Source organism: Anneissia japonica, unplaced genomic scaffold, assembly GCF_011630105.1.
Source record: "Anneissia japonica isolate Jap-2015-1 unplaced genomic scaffold, ASM1163010v1 scaffold288254_len121080_cov147, whole genome shotgun sequence".
Classification (NCBI taxonomy): domain Eukaryota; kingdom Metazoa; phylum Echinodermata; class Crinoidea; order Comatulida; family Comatulidae; genus Anneissia; species Anneissia japonica.
The window spans coordinates 81,539-95,074 of NW_022747246.1; the positions used below are offsets into that span (position 1 = coordinate 81,539).

Genomic DNA, 13,536 nt, shown 5'->3' on the forward strand with positions numbered 1-13,536 from the left:
TTTTTTTGGGGGGGGAGGGTGGCTGGCCGTGCGATACACCACTGCTATGTGTAAGACCCAGATTGTATAGCAAGGCCTGCGTGCACAAAAATTTAGCTTAGAAATCCGCATTTCGGGGAGAATTGGGCTTTGACTAATCTTATTTATGTGTTATGAATTACGATTCTGCACACCAATTTTCCATGCAAATTTGAGTTGACTTTTTAGGTATGCCTTAATTAAAAAAGGTACAGTATGGTGTGTACAGAGTAAAACAGCTGAGTTATAATATAGCAAATTTGAATCCGAAGAGGGCGAACAATTATCAAATTAAATGTTGAGACAAAGTCAGAAATTCGCACAACCAAGTTCGCAAAACTGGATCCTTTTTACGCAGTACTAAGTGGAATCCGCTCAAAAAAGTAGCATACTTACACTCAAACTAGCATTTGCTCGCATTAACTGGTGGTTCCTTTAGCCTAGATAGTAATTGTATCTCTATTTAATATTAGGAGGCCGGTTCCCTACTAAGAATAGACGGTATCTCTATGAGGAGGACTAAGGCCTGGAATGCTAGGGCCCCGGGCCTATGTAGGCCCTTGCCTCATATCTAGGCCTAGCCTGCCGTGCCGCGCCTAGGCCTAGGGCCTAGTATACTATTCTGGCCTAGCCTAGTAGGAGCCTATGGGCCTAGAAGCCCAAGCTGGCTTGGGCTAGCTAACCGCTTATCGTAGACAATACGTTATAAAATTGATTACCTTTCCCTACAGAAAAGGCATTTTTAACTCCTAATATTGCCTGCATGTTGGTGACAAAAAAGTCCTAAATTTTTGCCAATTGCGCCCCCAATCATCTGAAAACTCTCATTGCTGGTGGTGGCGGTGTTTATATTTACACGTTTGTTTTTGATGTGGTACGGCGTCAATCACGAGCTACCTGGAGCTAGGCCTAGCTACGTACTTACTAAGTAATAGGTGTAATTTACTGACATTTTTTACATAATGGCGGTGGTTTTTGATGTACATTTGTTCAATGTCGTTGTTCTAGGTTTAGCATTTATGTTTTTATTTACTGCGTTCCAGACAAGTTCGATGATTGAGGTAAATTTGTTTAGGAATAATAATAAATCCTTCCTACTACTCCTAGAGAGGAGGCCTAAACTAACCGAGGACCTAGGCCTAGTTAGGCTAGGTCTAGCTAGGACCTATCTAAGCAACACTACCTAACATAGGCCCAGCTATCGGAGATAGCGCCTTCGTGTCCTAATAAAAGTTAGAACAAAAAGTCCAGCCACGTTACCTAGGCCTACATTGCTGTTGTGTAGTCTAGACTACTCACTACACTGACCGTATACTATATTGGTGATAATATATAGGCCCAGGAAGTAGTAGGTCTAGGCCTAGGGCCCTAGCTAGTAGTAGGCCTAGTAGTAGTAGCCTAAAGTGTCAGGCTAGCTAGGCCTAGAGAAAACTGGCCTAGGCTAGGGCCTTGGTCACTAGGCCTAAACCTGGTTGGAGTGTCAGTGACATTTGATTTACCTTCAATGTTGTAACTCAACGTCCGTAGTAACTCACCATATACAGTATAACGCTACTCTAAGTTATTGAAGTGGCGTCGAGTGCTGGTGCGTCACTTCCCTTTTATTTTGTAAATCCCATCTCGTCTTCTGATACATTATCTTAAACTGTAAGGTACTTTCTTCAGCTCCCTCCACCACAACATAAACAATTCAATTTTCTATATCACATACCAACATCAAAATTCAAAACTGTTCAAAAGTTCTTTTACTGTACTGACAAAACAGACATCAAGTTTTTTGATGTCTTTATAAATTATAATTACATTTCGGACTATTGGATTTAGCATTATTTATGTTTTTGTCGAAATCACATGGTCTTCCAATAAAAAGGTGCAAGTCTTGTGTCAGGTCTGCTGTCTATGCAGTGGCATATCTAGAAGTCTTGTAATGGGGGTGCTGATGGTGGGTGAAGGTGAAGTGGGGGGGCCTCGATGATTGATTGTGGGGTGCTAATTCGCGATATAATTAGATTTTAGTTGATTTCTAACTACTTGACTGTGGTTTTTGGGGAGAGCCACGGGTGGGGGTGGGGCGCGAGTAATTTTTGAAGGCGTGTGCGCCTCCTGCGCACCCCTCTAGGTACGCCACTCTGGTCTATGAGAGCATATAACACCTACCCTTCGCCAACTTCACTGGTTGCCTGTTAGCAACGCATCCCATTTAAAAAGTCCCACATATTATCAGTGGCGGTCTGATATATTTTCTGGGGGTGGGGGTTGAGCTGTCCAACAGGGGGACTTGAGCTTGTAGGCCTGAGTGGGGGGAAGGGTTCGGGAGGGAGTTCCCCCTCCCAAATGAGCTTTTGTTAAGAATAGGAACCTCTGGATGGCCAGAAATGACACACTCTGACTGTGATAGACATGTGTTGGCTTGGCGTGGGCCTATTTTTATTTCTTCCAAATAAGCAATATTATTTAGAGCATTTAGCCATCCCTTTTCTACACATTCAACAATAAACTTTTATTTTTATTTTCTCCTCCGTCTGGATGTTTTTTGGGAACACCGTTGCTAAAATAAGAATAAGTATTACAGTAGTGTGGTTTATTTTGTTTTAAAACTGATATATTTCTTTTTCATTTTTAGCAAACTATCATCAACAGTTTTGACAATGAAACATACCATAAAACAGGACATCACTTTAAAGGCAGTGGCTACTACAGTTTATCAATCATCTATGCGATATTTGCAGCTGCTAATTGGATAGCACCTTCGGTGGTGGCGCTGATTGGTCCGAGGCTGTCGATGTTCTCCGGGGGAATTGTCTACACGCTGTTTATCTTGAGCTTCATTAAGCCAATGGTTTGGAGTCTGTATACTGGTTCTGTGCTTCTTGGTGTCGCTGCTGCAAGTATGGCTTTAAGTTTGATTCATTGTTAAAAAAGAGATCATTTTTGTCTCAAGGAAAAAAGTTAATAATAAAATAAAATTATTGTAGGAATTTACATTATTAAAAATTAACCTCCACATGTTGGCCATACATTCATATTATTGGATTTGGAATGTTAAATGGAAACTGAGTTGATTTTCCTGCTACTGGTATTAGGGTGTTAATGTACAGTATAGGTTGCATTCATATATATTTGCAATCAGTTAATTATAATAAATAAATATAATAAAAATAAATATTAATAATATTAAATTAATAATAAGTATTAATTATAATTAATTCATAACTTAACAACCACTAAAAGCCATAATAAAATCTGTTAATTATAATTAACTCATAACTTAACCACTAGAGGTTATAAAAAAACAATCAGTTATAATTAATAACTAATAATAAATATAAATAGTAATAATAAATATAAATAGGAATAATAAATTAACATTTAATTATGATTTATTAAATTAACTTAATAAGCAATTAGTAGAGCTCTGCATAGTACACTATAGGAAAATTATTATACAAAGGTTAGATTTAATGCTTGAAAAAATTTCCGTAGGGCCTGCAAGGCCCAAAAGAAATTTTTAAATGCATTAAATCTAATCTAAGTATAATAATTTTCCATACAATGCATGCTCTACCAGTTGCTTTATAAGTCAATCGCCGTCTTTTAATTCTAGTTTTTGATAACAAACTGTTGTAGCAGGCATCAGTTGCTATGGTGGTATGACCAATGTGTGTGTATTTACATTCAGCTGTGCGTATGCTGATTTTTGCTTCTGCAGTACGTATTAATTACACATGAGTCAGCAGTACTGTCAGTACAGATATAATGAATTCTATTGTAATTTGTATTGTGTTAGAAGAACTTGTTTGTAATCAGTGGCGGCACCAGCGGGGGCCTCCCCCCCCCCCCCAACGGTCTGGTCAAGCCCCCATTGGCCAAAGCTCGTCGGGCAGTCGGACCAAAAAAAAAATTCTCTTAAAGCATTTAAGAGACAGTCACTGACTTTTTGGTTTGTGCTGACAGGTAAAAATCATGCGATGATTTCATAACTACGCCAGGCTACTAAGCCTAGCAGTAGGATGCTTCAGCTGCCTCCTGCCTTTCCGTAGGCCTAAATCTTTCTTTTGTTCATCGAGTTTTTAAAATAGGTCTAGAATATTCCTATTAAACATTCAGTTTAATAGGAATAATAACTTTCTTCAGGTTCTAATTAACCTTGTTTTATGAAACTTTCATGAAAATTACTTTCATTGAAAGTAATTTTCAAGTAGGCCTGCTGTACAATTCAATTTTCATCATAGTGAGCGATCTTCGCAGTGACAATAAATTAGGTTATTTTTTTGGACACGAACCTAAAAAAATCAAGCCAAGCATCCACTATTGAAATACATTAAAAATTGGACTGTTGGGGATAGGCGAATAACATTGAAAATTGCAGTGATGACATCACGATTGACTTATAACAGCAGTAGGAGGCTTCAGCTGCCTCCTGCCTTTCCGTAGGCCTACATCTTTCTTTTGTTCATTGAGTTTTTAAAATAGGTCTAGAATAATATTAACTTTCTTCAGGTTCTAATTAACCTTGTTTTATGAAACTTTCATGAAAATTACTTTCATTGAAAGTAATTTTCAAGTAGGCCTGCTGTACAATTCAATTTTCATCATAGTGAGCGATCTTCGCAGTGACAATAAATTAGGTTATTTTTTTGGACACGAACCTAAAAAAATCAAGCCAAGCATCCACTATTGAAATACATTAAAAATTGGACTGTTGGGGATAGGCGAATAACATTGAAAATTGCAGTGATGACATCACGATTGACTTATAACAAACACTAGAGCTCATAATAATATCTGTTGATTATCATTAAGTATAAATAGTAATAATTAATTATTTAATTTTGATTAACTCATAATTTAACAACCACTAGATACAATTAAGCAGTCTGAATTACAATGAATACTAATACTATAATAATAAATAAATAACTAATAATAAATTACAGAACACATCTTCAGCCTTCACAGCATAGTCCACCCAGATATTGCAGGTCACATTTATCTTAAGATTTTGAGCACTTTGGTACGCAGTATAGTATCATCATAAAACATTGATTCTCATCATTTTCGGTATCTTTATTAATTTTGTAGTTATCTGGACTGGCCAAGGCAACTATCTGACCATTAACTCAAATTCGGACACCATGGCCCGTAACAGCGGAATATTCTGGGCCCTCCTCCAGTGTAGCCTCCTCTTTGGAAATTTGTTTATTTACTTTGAGTGGCAGGGAACAGACACAATAGAAGGTAAGTTCAAATTTTTTACTTTTATGTTGAATAAAAGGTAATTCCATAATTTTTTAGAGTGAGAGTGATTTCATCAATATTTTTGCTTCATGTTAAAGGCTGAGTGCAGGGGTTCTTCGGGTGGAAGAAGTCACATTTGGGAGAGCTGGTTTAAACATGAGCTTTCTTAAACACATCTAATTTTATTTTTTGTTGCCATGGTGCATAACCGATTTCTATGAGACAATTTATAAATAAACTAGTAAAAATGTGAAAATATTATGAATCTGCAGAAGATGGGTCATTTATGTGCATGCTTGCCGAGTGCGGGAAGCCGTCCAGATTGCAGGAGACTTGGGACCTTTTGTAGGCAGTAAGAACCTCAGGCTGAAATTTAGAAATGTAACCAGCCTACCGTCCCCAGAGGACACCTGTGAATGAACGACTGGGGAATGCGGTCCATCCAGGCTGACCTTGAAATTCTGTATTTTACATTACTGTATTAATGTCCTTAAAAACATAATAATAATAATAATAATAATAATAATAATAATAATAATAATAATAACAATAATATAATATTAATAATAATAATAATAGTAATAATAATAATAATAATAATGAAGTAACAGTAATTACAATTTTTTTAATTAAATGAAATATATTTAATTGAAATTCTAAGGCGAGACTCAAAAAAACTTTTCTTGTTTTAATAGTTTTGCCAAGAACGTCCCGACGGACAATAAAATAGAAATAAAATTTTATTGTTGAATGTAAACAGTGTAGGCCAATTAATGGGATGGTTAAATGCTTTAAATTAATATAAATAGTAAGAAATATATATATTTTAATATATTTTTAGATTTCAAGACAGCAGCAGGCATATTAAAAATAAAGAAAAACTTTCATTTTTTTCTGATATTTCCAGTTTTTCACATCGGTGGGTGCGTTAATTGGCCAAAAATAACAATTTATTTTTGTTTATTAATTTTTTTAAACAGTCTCACCTAAGGAACAGTCATTGTATTACTACCGGGTATTAGACTTACAGACCTAGCTACTGTAAAGGCCTTCATCATCCAGCTAAGACTCCCATTATCCAGTGGAAAGCAGCCCATGCCAAAGCCTCAATATGTATAAAGTTTATTTATTTTCCGTAATTGTGGTAATTTTATCTCTGAGCAATTATAAGTCAAACATTATGGAAAGAAAGGTTTTTTTGGAAAGCTAATCACATTTACGACTGTACTTTAATTCCATAAATTTAATGCTTAACATTATTGTTTCCAGATAGTATGCGGAGGACAGTATATATAGTTTTGACGGTCATAGCAGCCATTGGCGTGGCCCTGCTCCTTTTATTGCGGGATAAAAGACCAGAGGATACGAATAATCTATTGTCTGTGAATTCAAGGTAGTTAATCACTGGATATATTTATTCTATTAAAGTCAGATGATTTTTTTTTGTACAGATCTATTTTCATCTAGGGAAATTATTAGAAGCAAGGCCTAGGCAGATTGCTATATTTAAAAAATATATATATTTATGCAGGAGTAGTAGATATTGGTTCAATATTTAGGTCATGTTTTTTAAAAATGGTCTTTGATAGTTTTTTTTATAGCTAGCATTATTGCATTGACAGTTTAAAATGGTAGCAACTGTGACAGACCCCATGCTTATAGTAGCTGTTTAAAAAGTTGTAGCTAAATTGACAATGAATAATTTTTTAAATGCAGCAAATTACTCCAAAAAAGCAGCCATGATTTTAGCATGTTCAACCTTGAACTGCACATGTTAACAAAGCTCATTGTAAAAATGTGAAGAATAACTGAGTTTTAGATGGGCGACACAATTTAATTAGGCAATTCAAACTAAAGTTGCAACCCATTGACTCCTTACCCTGTGCACTAGTTGGGAAGAGCTAAGCCTATATCATGTTTACAATGTAATTTTAAATAATTATAATAATAAAATCTTACATTATGCAGTCAAGTTTAACACTGAATATTATTACATGTGTTTTCCATGTATATCAATGCAAAGTGTATAATGACAGATGAGAGCTAGCTACATTTCTATCAAGTTGTAATGAAAATATTTTCACAACCCACAGTTTACACAACATTGGTCTAGTAGTCTTCTCTTAGCAAATATTGGATAGTTTATGTAATATTGTGGTTTTGTTTAACCCTCAACATTTGAATTTCAATGATGGTATCCATAGTTATTAATCATATTAAATCAATTCTCCTCTCGATTAGTTTTAATTGTTGCTGGTAGTACTCAAAATTGTATTTTTATAAAATTCTATATTATTAAATTTATTATATGACATTCATGAATATTCACCGGTGTTGGTATTATAATGATTTAATTTTTAAGGTAGGAATTGAAATTCGTTGTTGGATTTTAATTCTTAAATCACTATTAAAATTATATGACAATTGACAGGTTTTATAGTCATTTATGTAAAGAATTTTTAAATTTTCGCTAAAAAAAGCTATAAACCGGGTGATTTCAACCCATGACCTTTTAATTGATGAATACTAATTATGTAATATATACTGTAAAAACACAGTTGATGGAATGAAAACAGCTGATATTATATTGCATCGTGTGCATGTAGTCTTAAGCTATTTCCAGACAAATTTTAGTTGACTTATTTGCCCATACAGTATATAGTCATGATAAGCCTAATATACGGTCATGATATGATGTCATCATGACCATATTTAGGCATGTCACATGTCACATGACATGTCAAATTAATTTGATAGTCTGGACGGAGCTTTAGTTGTTTTCAAACAAAAATATTAGTCAAAACATTTTTTTTACCCAAACCTGATTGACCCAAATTCTTCAAAATCTATAGGGGTTTTTTTTTTGGGGGGGGGGGGCTTTGTTTACTAGGGAAGAATCCAAAATACTTTATAAAAAAAGATATTATTATTTACTTTAATGCAATCAATTAGGGTACAGTATAAATAACCATGATAAATGTTGGCAATAGAATTAGTTTTTTTTTATTTTTTTATTTTTTTTTTATATGTTACTCTGCTTGGGAAACTCAGGTTTTTTTTAGCCGTAGTGCATTTAAAGCTCAATTGATGAAAATAGCAATGTAATTTAATTATTACTATTATTAAATTTTTTCTTTATGGTTACCATAAAAAATATGTGTTCTATTTAATAATTTACTAACTATCAACAATGCGCATACATAACGTTTTAACTACCGTGCAATATTAGTTTTGAAATCGAAGATTAATTATATTGTTTGAGTAGTTGTGAATTAAAACAGCTGATGTGAATATCATGTTTTTATTAAAGGTTATACTGTATATAAATAACTCTACAACTATTATCTGATTTTTCAGTGTAAACAGAGTAGAGAAACCATGGAATGCACTTGGTAAGATTTGGATTGATTATTGACATTATTATCCTTTAAAATATGAAAGTATGTAACAAAACTACCGGGGCTCCAAGAGCGTCTTTGGGGTCTAGAGTCCAGCAAAAACTAAGCCTTTTTATGTTAGTTAATTTGAAAAATTACATACATATTGTAACAATAGAGATTATGACTTGAGTAAAATACATTTTTTTTTATCTTGAGCTCCCAGTTGGGCCTAGATCCCTGGGCACTGGCCCTGCTAACCCCACCCTCTTGGTACTAAAATAATAATATATAGTGCTTAAAGACAAGGAAAAATTTTGCTGATATGTTGTACAACTGATTTGTCTAATTAAGACACAAAAAGCATATTTGTATCTCATTAACTGCTTCCGAGTTTTTCGTCAAATACGCTTTTGTGCTTTAGAAAAGTCAGTTGTACATAACACATCAATCTTTTTTTTCTTCTGGAGCCTGGCTTTAATGCCAACAAGGTCTCTAAGCACTTCACTTTATCACTCTCAGTCTTTGAATCAAGCACATGTGGAACACATACTCAGCTCCCTGTATAAAGTTGCATAAGGTTGCAGCTGTGTTTAAGCCTACCAGGTATCCACTTATTATACTCCTGAGTGGAGGGAGACAAAAGTGCGTCGCATATTAACACCAGCAAATGCACAGCATGGGATTTAACCTCCGACCTCAAGGTTGGAAGCAAAGCCAAGAGCACAACACTAAGGCTTTGCACTAACCATTAAAAGATTGAGTCTAAAACCGACTAGATGTAGTGTACTTCATGAAGGCTCATTGTATGTTGCTTTTACCAGGAGTATGGATGTGTTCATTGTAGGTTTTTAGTGCCAATTCATTAGCTTTAACATTGTGGAATGTTTCCCCCTTGCAGTGGTAGTATTTCATAGGTGTTTGATTCAGTGGAGGGGTAATGGTGTAAGGCCTTCGCACAGGGGCAGATTTAGGGAGCCGGCATAAGGACACATTTTTCCCAGTTTTGCTACTGCCGTCTTATATTTTTTAGGCGAGAATTTTTTTATTACTTGTTTCGGGAACTTTTTTTTTTTTATTACTTGAGGAGGGGGGGAAAAAAATAAAAATAAAGTTTTGTTTTCGTATTTAGTAAATAGTTTTGCCAAAAACATCCAGATGGAGGAGAAAATAAAAATAAAATTTTATTGGTAAATGTAAACAGTATAGTAATGGGATGGTTAAATGCTTTAAATTATATAATTTTTATAATTAGGAAGAAATATACATATCTTATATTTGTAGATTTCAATGCAGCAGAGGGCATAATAAAAATAAAGACAATACCTTTATTTTTTTCTAAAAATTTCTGCTTTTTGTGGCAGCGGGTACGCTAATTGGTAAAAAAATAAAATTGGATTTTTATTCTAAACCATCATTATTTGCGAGCGGAGGATTTGATAAACAAAATAAGGTATAACAAAATTCTCGCCTTAACAGGAAAAAAATACAAAATGGCATACAAATACTATTATGTTACAATGTTTTGTAACAGAAACACAGAACATGAAGCCTGCCATTTTTGCATGGATACATATCTATTTGTAATTATTACATCTTGGCTTATATGAAATTTGTACCTCCTCGTTTAAGAAATTCTAATTCCACCCCTACATTCAAATGATCTATTTTATATGACTGGTTATAGTTATTACTGTATTATCCATGAAATGTTTGTAATGTCTCATTATTATGTGTTTCTGAGGGTAGTTTTCTGATGAATGTAATTTAGGATCATTGATATCAAAACATTCATTCTTTTAAATTTCTGGTCCTTATGTTTTTGTTTTTTTATACAGTGCGATCTTTCCAACTTTTTTGTACCAAAGAACTGCTTCTTCTAAGCGTTTGTTTCTTTTATACAGGTAAGAAAAATTCTAAAAATTATCAAACTTTTAAAATAAAAATAACTACGTGATCAACCCAGGGACGGATTGCTATAAGCGGTCTTTAGATGGTCTTTACGGTTAGCCAGCTATAATCGTGAGGTCACTACTTGGTCTATGGTTATAGACAATTGCTATTGTCACACAGCCTAATATAGGCTCATACGGACATTGTAATTTGTCTGAACAAATACAACCTCAGGACGATAAATAAACCAAACTGACACTGTCTTACAAAAAGTTAAAATAAACTATTTAATATGATATAGTATATGAATTTTCCAATTATATAAAACGTTTAAATCAAAGGAAAACGATCTCAGTTATCAAAACACCAATTATATTCAGGTGAGTGTTTAACACTGAACAATAATCTATTATCTCTCGAGATTCACTGTTAATGGTAAGAATATATAGTAAAAAAAAAAAACAATAACCTAGGCTTATTGGTAATCCTCAATTAACATCAGTTATCAGATGGAAATAATTATTCTATATACCGGATTAATAATATTGTACTGTATATCACAATGAAAGTTACTGTCAATGGTAAATATTTAATGTTATGATTTACTTAACATTTATCTTCTCAAATTTCAATATAATACAGTAACAATAACTTCACAATATTAACAGCAATTTCAAAAATTTAACCATCATTGAATCATTATATTATTTTAACATTCCAAAAATTAATGTGAATAAAGCTTGGAAAAATGATTACAGAATTATAATAAATGAATAATAAATTTTGCAATTGACCAAAAACAAAAATTATATAAAGTTCAACTGTCCACTTTCAGACACCTTGCCCAAAGAACAATCGCAATCCCCCCACAGTTCACTTCTTTAATGCCATTCACAGGTTCTTCCTGGCTCAGTAAAATCGAATAGCTTCAAACACCAATTCACAAATTCTGCATTAAAGTGGCCTTCAATCCAAATTATATTCTGGTATCCGAGCTTATTAGCTCCATAAATGTACTAATTCTGGATTATAGTTATCTTCAATAACGTTCAGCATAAATCAGGGTTCCTCCCTGCAATCTGAGCTTATTAGCTCCACAAAATTCACTAATTTTGAATTATAGTGATGTTCACTTTAACTCAGGGTTGACTTCTCCCTGGTATCCGAGCTTATTAGCTCCACAAAAAATATAAATAGCTGGTACTTGTAAAAAGGTTTCCATCCAAATAATGCAATATTGATTACATTACAGCCATTCACTGGATGATCATTGGCATACATTCAGGCCTACCATTTTTATTATAAAATAACAGGCAAACAAATTGTTCTTATCTCACCTGCAATGTCTGTAGGCTGGTATCACGTAGGCATGGAACCTGATATGTTGTCTGCAATACAACATATATTAACTCTGGACTAACATGTCCTTTCCCTGCTATCTCACAAGCCATTCTCCCAACCCCCTTCATCCAGTTCTAACCAACACCCCACCAAAAATTCATATCTCATTACTATTCATGCACTCCCATCCAATCAGTGCTTCACACCACTAACCTAAACGCATTTGCATCTCTGCACTCATTTGCATTACCTCACTTATATTCATTTCTCATTCAGCCAATCAGTAAATCACACACCAAGTTTCTCAAAGAATACTTACCTCATTACCATATTTGACTAAGACTAGCTGCTGTGTGTAAAAGTAAGGTTAGTGGTTCAAAGAAAATACTTACTTATAAACTAAAATAGATGTCACTTGTGACACTTATACTGCGGTCTAACAAGTTAGCCGTCTTAAATTTTAAAGCCTACTTGGAGGAGGCTTAAAACGGTCTTAAATCATTTTCATTATGGCATTCTGCTGATTAATTCAGCAGTGCAATGGCAAGACCTAGGCCTAGATCATGAAAGTCGGAGAATCGAACGATGAATACTCCGCACACTTCTCAGCATCTGTAAAAATAGGTCTACAGCATTTATTTACGTTCATTTCGATACATTTGCATGCGTTGAGCACGCATGATGTCGCCTTCAATCTTATGTTACCAGGGAGTGCTTGTTTGTGTTTCAATACTCAAAGCGGTCTTAGGGAAGACTGTTTTATAGCAATGGTCTTAGAGGAATGACTTTAGTAAGACCGTCTAAGTGATAAAGCCGGCTTTATTCGAGGAGTTAAGACTACCAGTTAAGACCGTTTTATAGCAATCCGGCCCAGGGAATATAACCATTTGTGAATTCTAACGCTCTGTGTACCAATTCTGGTTATAGGGTTTGGGGAGTGATTAGTATTCTTCATGCTCTATACCAATCTCATAGTCATATTCATAGAATTCTTTGTTGTCAATTCATAATATATAAACTCAACAGATGCACAATGTCTCGCCTAGGCCTAGCCTTTGCCTCCTTTTTGCCTACATTTATTTCATTTATTTATTTGACACAAAGGTCCTCAAAGAAGGAGTCACCTCTCTGACTCAGTGAGCCCGAAGTGCCAATATAGCACAAAAACACACCAAAAATATATTAAAATTCTTTTTGAATTAAAAAAGTTCTTTGCCTGCTGAATGATGTGAATAACTCACAATCGTAATAATTTATAGCTAAGTCTGCGCAGTGCTAAAGCTACACAGATTAGGCCTAGGGTAGAAAATGGTTGTTAAAAAGGTACTGTAGTAATAGCTTAGAAATAGGCCCAGACATTTCTCTAGTGTTGTATGCAAGGCTTGATTCGTCATTGTGATTGCTCACTCCTCCTACTATCTAGGATCTATTTTTAGGCCCGTTTAGTTAGGGAGGAACAAATTTTCTGAAGCAGCCTAACTTGTCGACATGAGTTGACTCAGTTCTGTACACTTTCGTCACATGGCTTCGAAAATGTGAGCATTGTGATAGATGAAATTGTATATATCAGTCTGTCCATTTATCCAAATATAGAGTATAAGATTATGTCATCGTTGGGCATTCAGATACCTTCATTCAGTGTTTAAGTTGTTGGTTTGCACTGTTCAGA

General features: G+C 34.4%; 2 protein-coding genes across 2 annotated transcripts in view; one reads left to right on the forward strand and one right to left on the reverse strand.

Annotated features, from left to right (window-relative positions):
• Positions 1–836, reverse strand: part of LOC117120446 (39S ribosomal protein L27, mitochondrial-like) — a 9,327-nt gene extending 8,491 nt beyond the window's left edge. The window contains exon 1 of the mRNA XM_033265473.1: positions 738–836. Within this exon, the coding sequence (XP_033121364.1) occupies positions 738–783 (46 nt within the window). The 5' untranslated portion in view covers positions 784–836. The remainder of the gene's footprint in view (positions 1–737) is intronic.
• Positions 837–873: 37 nt separating this feature from the next.
• LOC117120445 (UNC93-like protein MFSD11) overlaps positions 874–13,536 on the forward strand; it is a 17,942-nt gene continuing 5,279 nt past the window's right edge. Inside the window, exons 1-6 of the mRNA XM_033265470.1 lie at positions 874–1,079; positions 2,642–2,906; positions 5,101–5,256; positions 6,526–6,649; positions 8,614–8,648; positions 10,472–10,537. Of these exons, the coding sequence (XP_033121361.1) occupies positions 981–1,079; positions 2,642–2,906; positions 5,101–5,256; positions 6,526–6,649; positions 8,614–8,648; positions 10,472–10,537 (745 nt within the window). The 5' untranslated portion in view covers positions 874–980. The remainder of the gene's footprint in view (positions 1,080–2,641; positions 2,907–5,100; positions 5,257–6,525; positions 6,650–8,613; positions 8,649–10,471; positions 10,538–13,536) is intronic.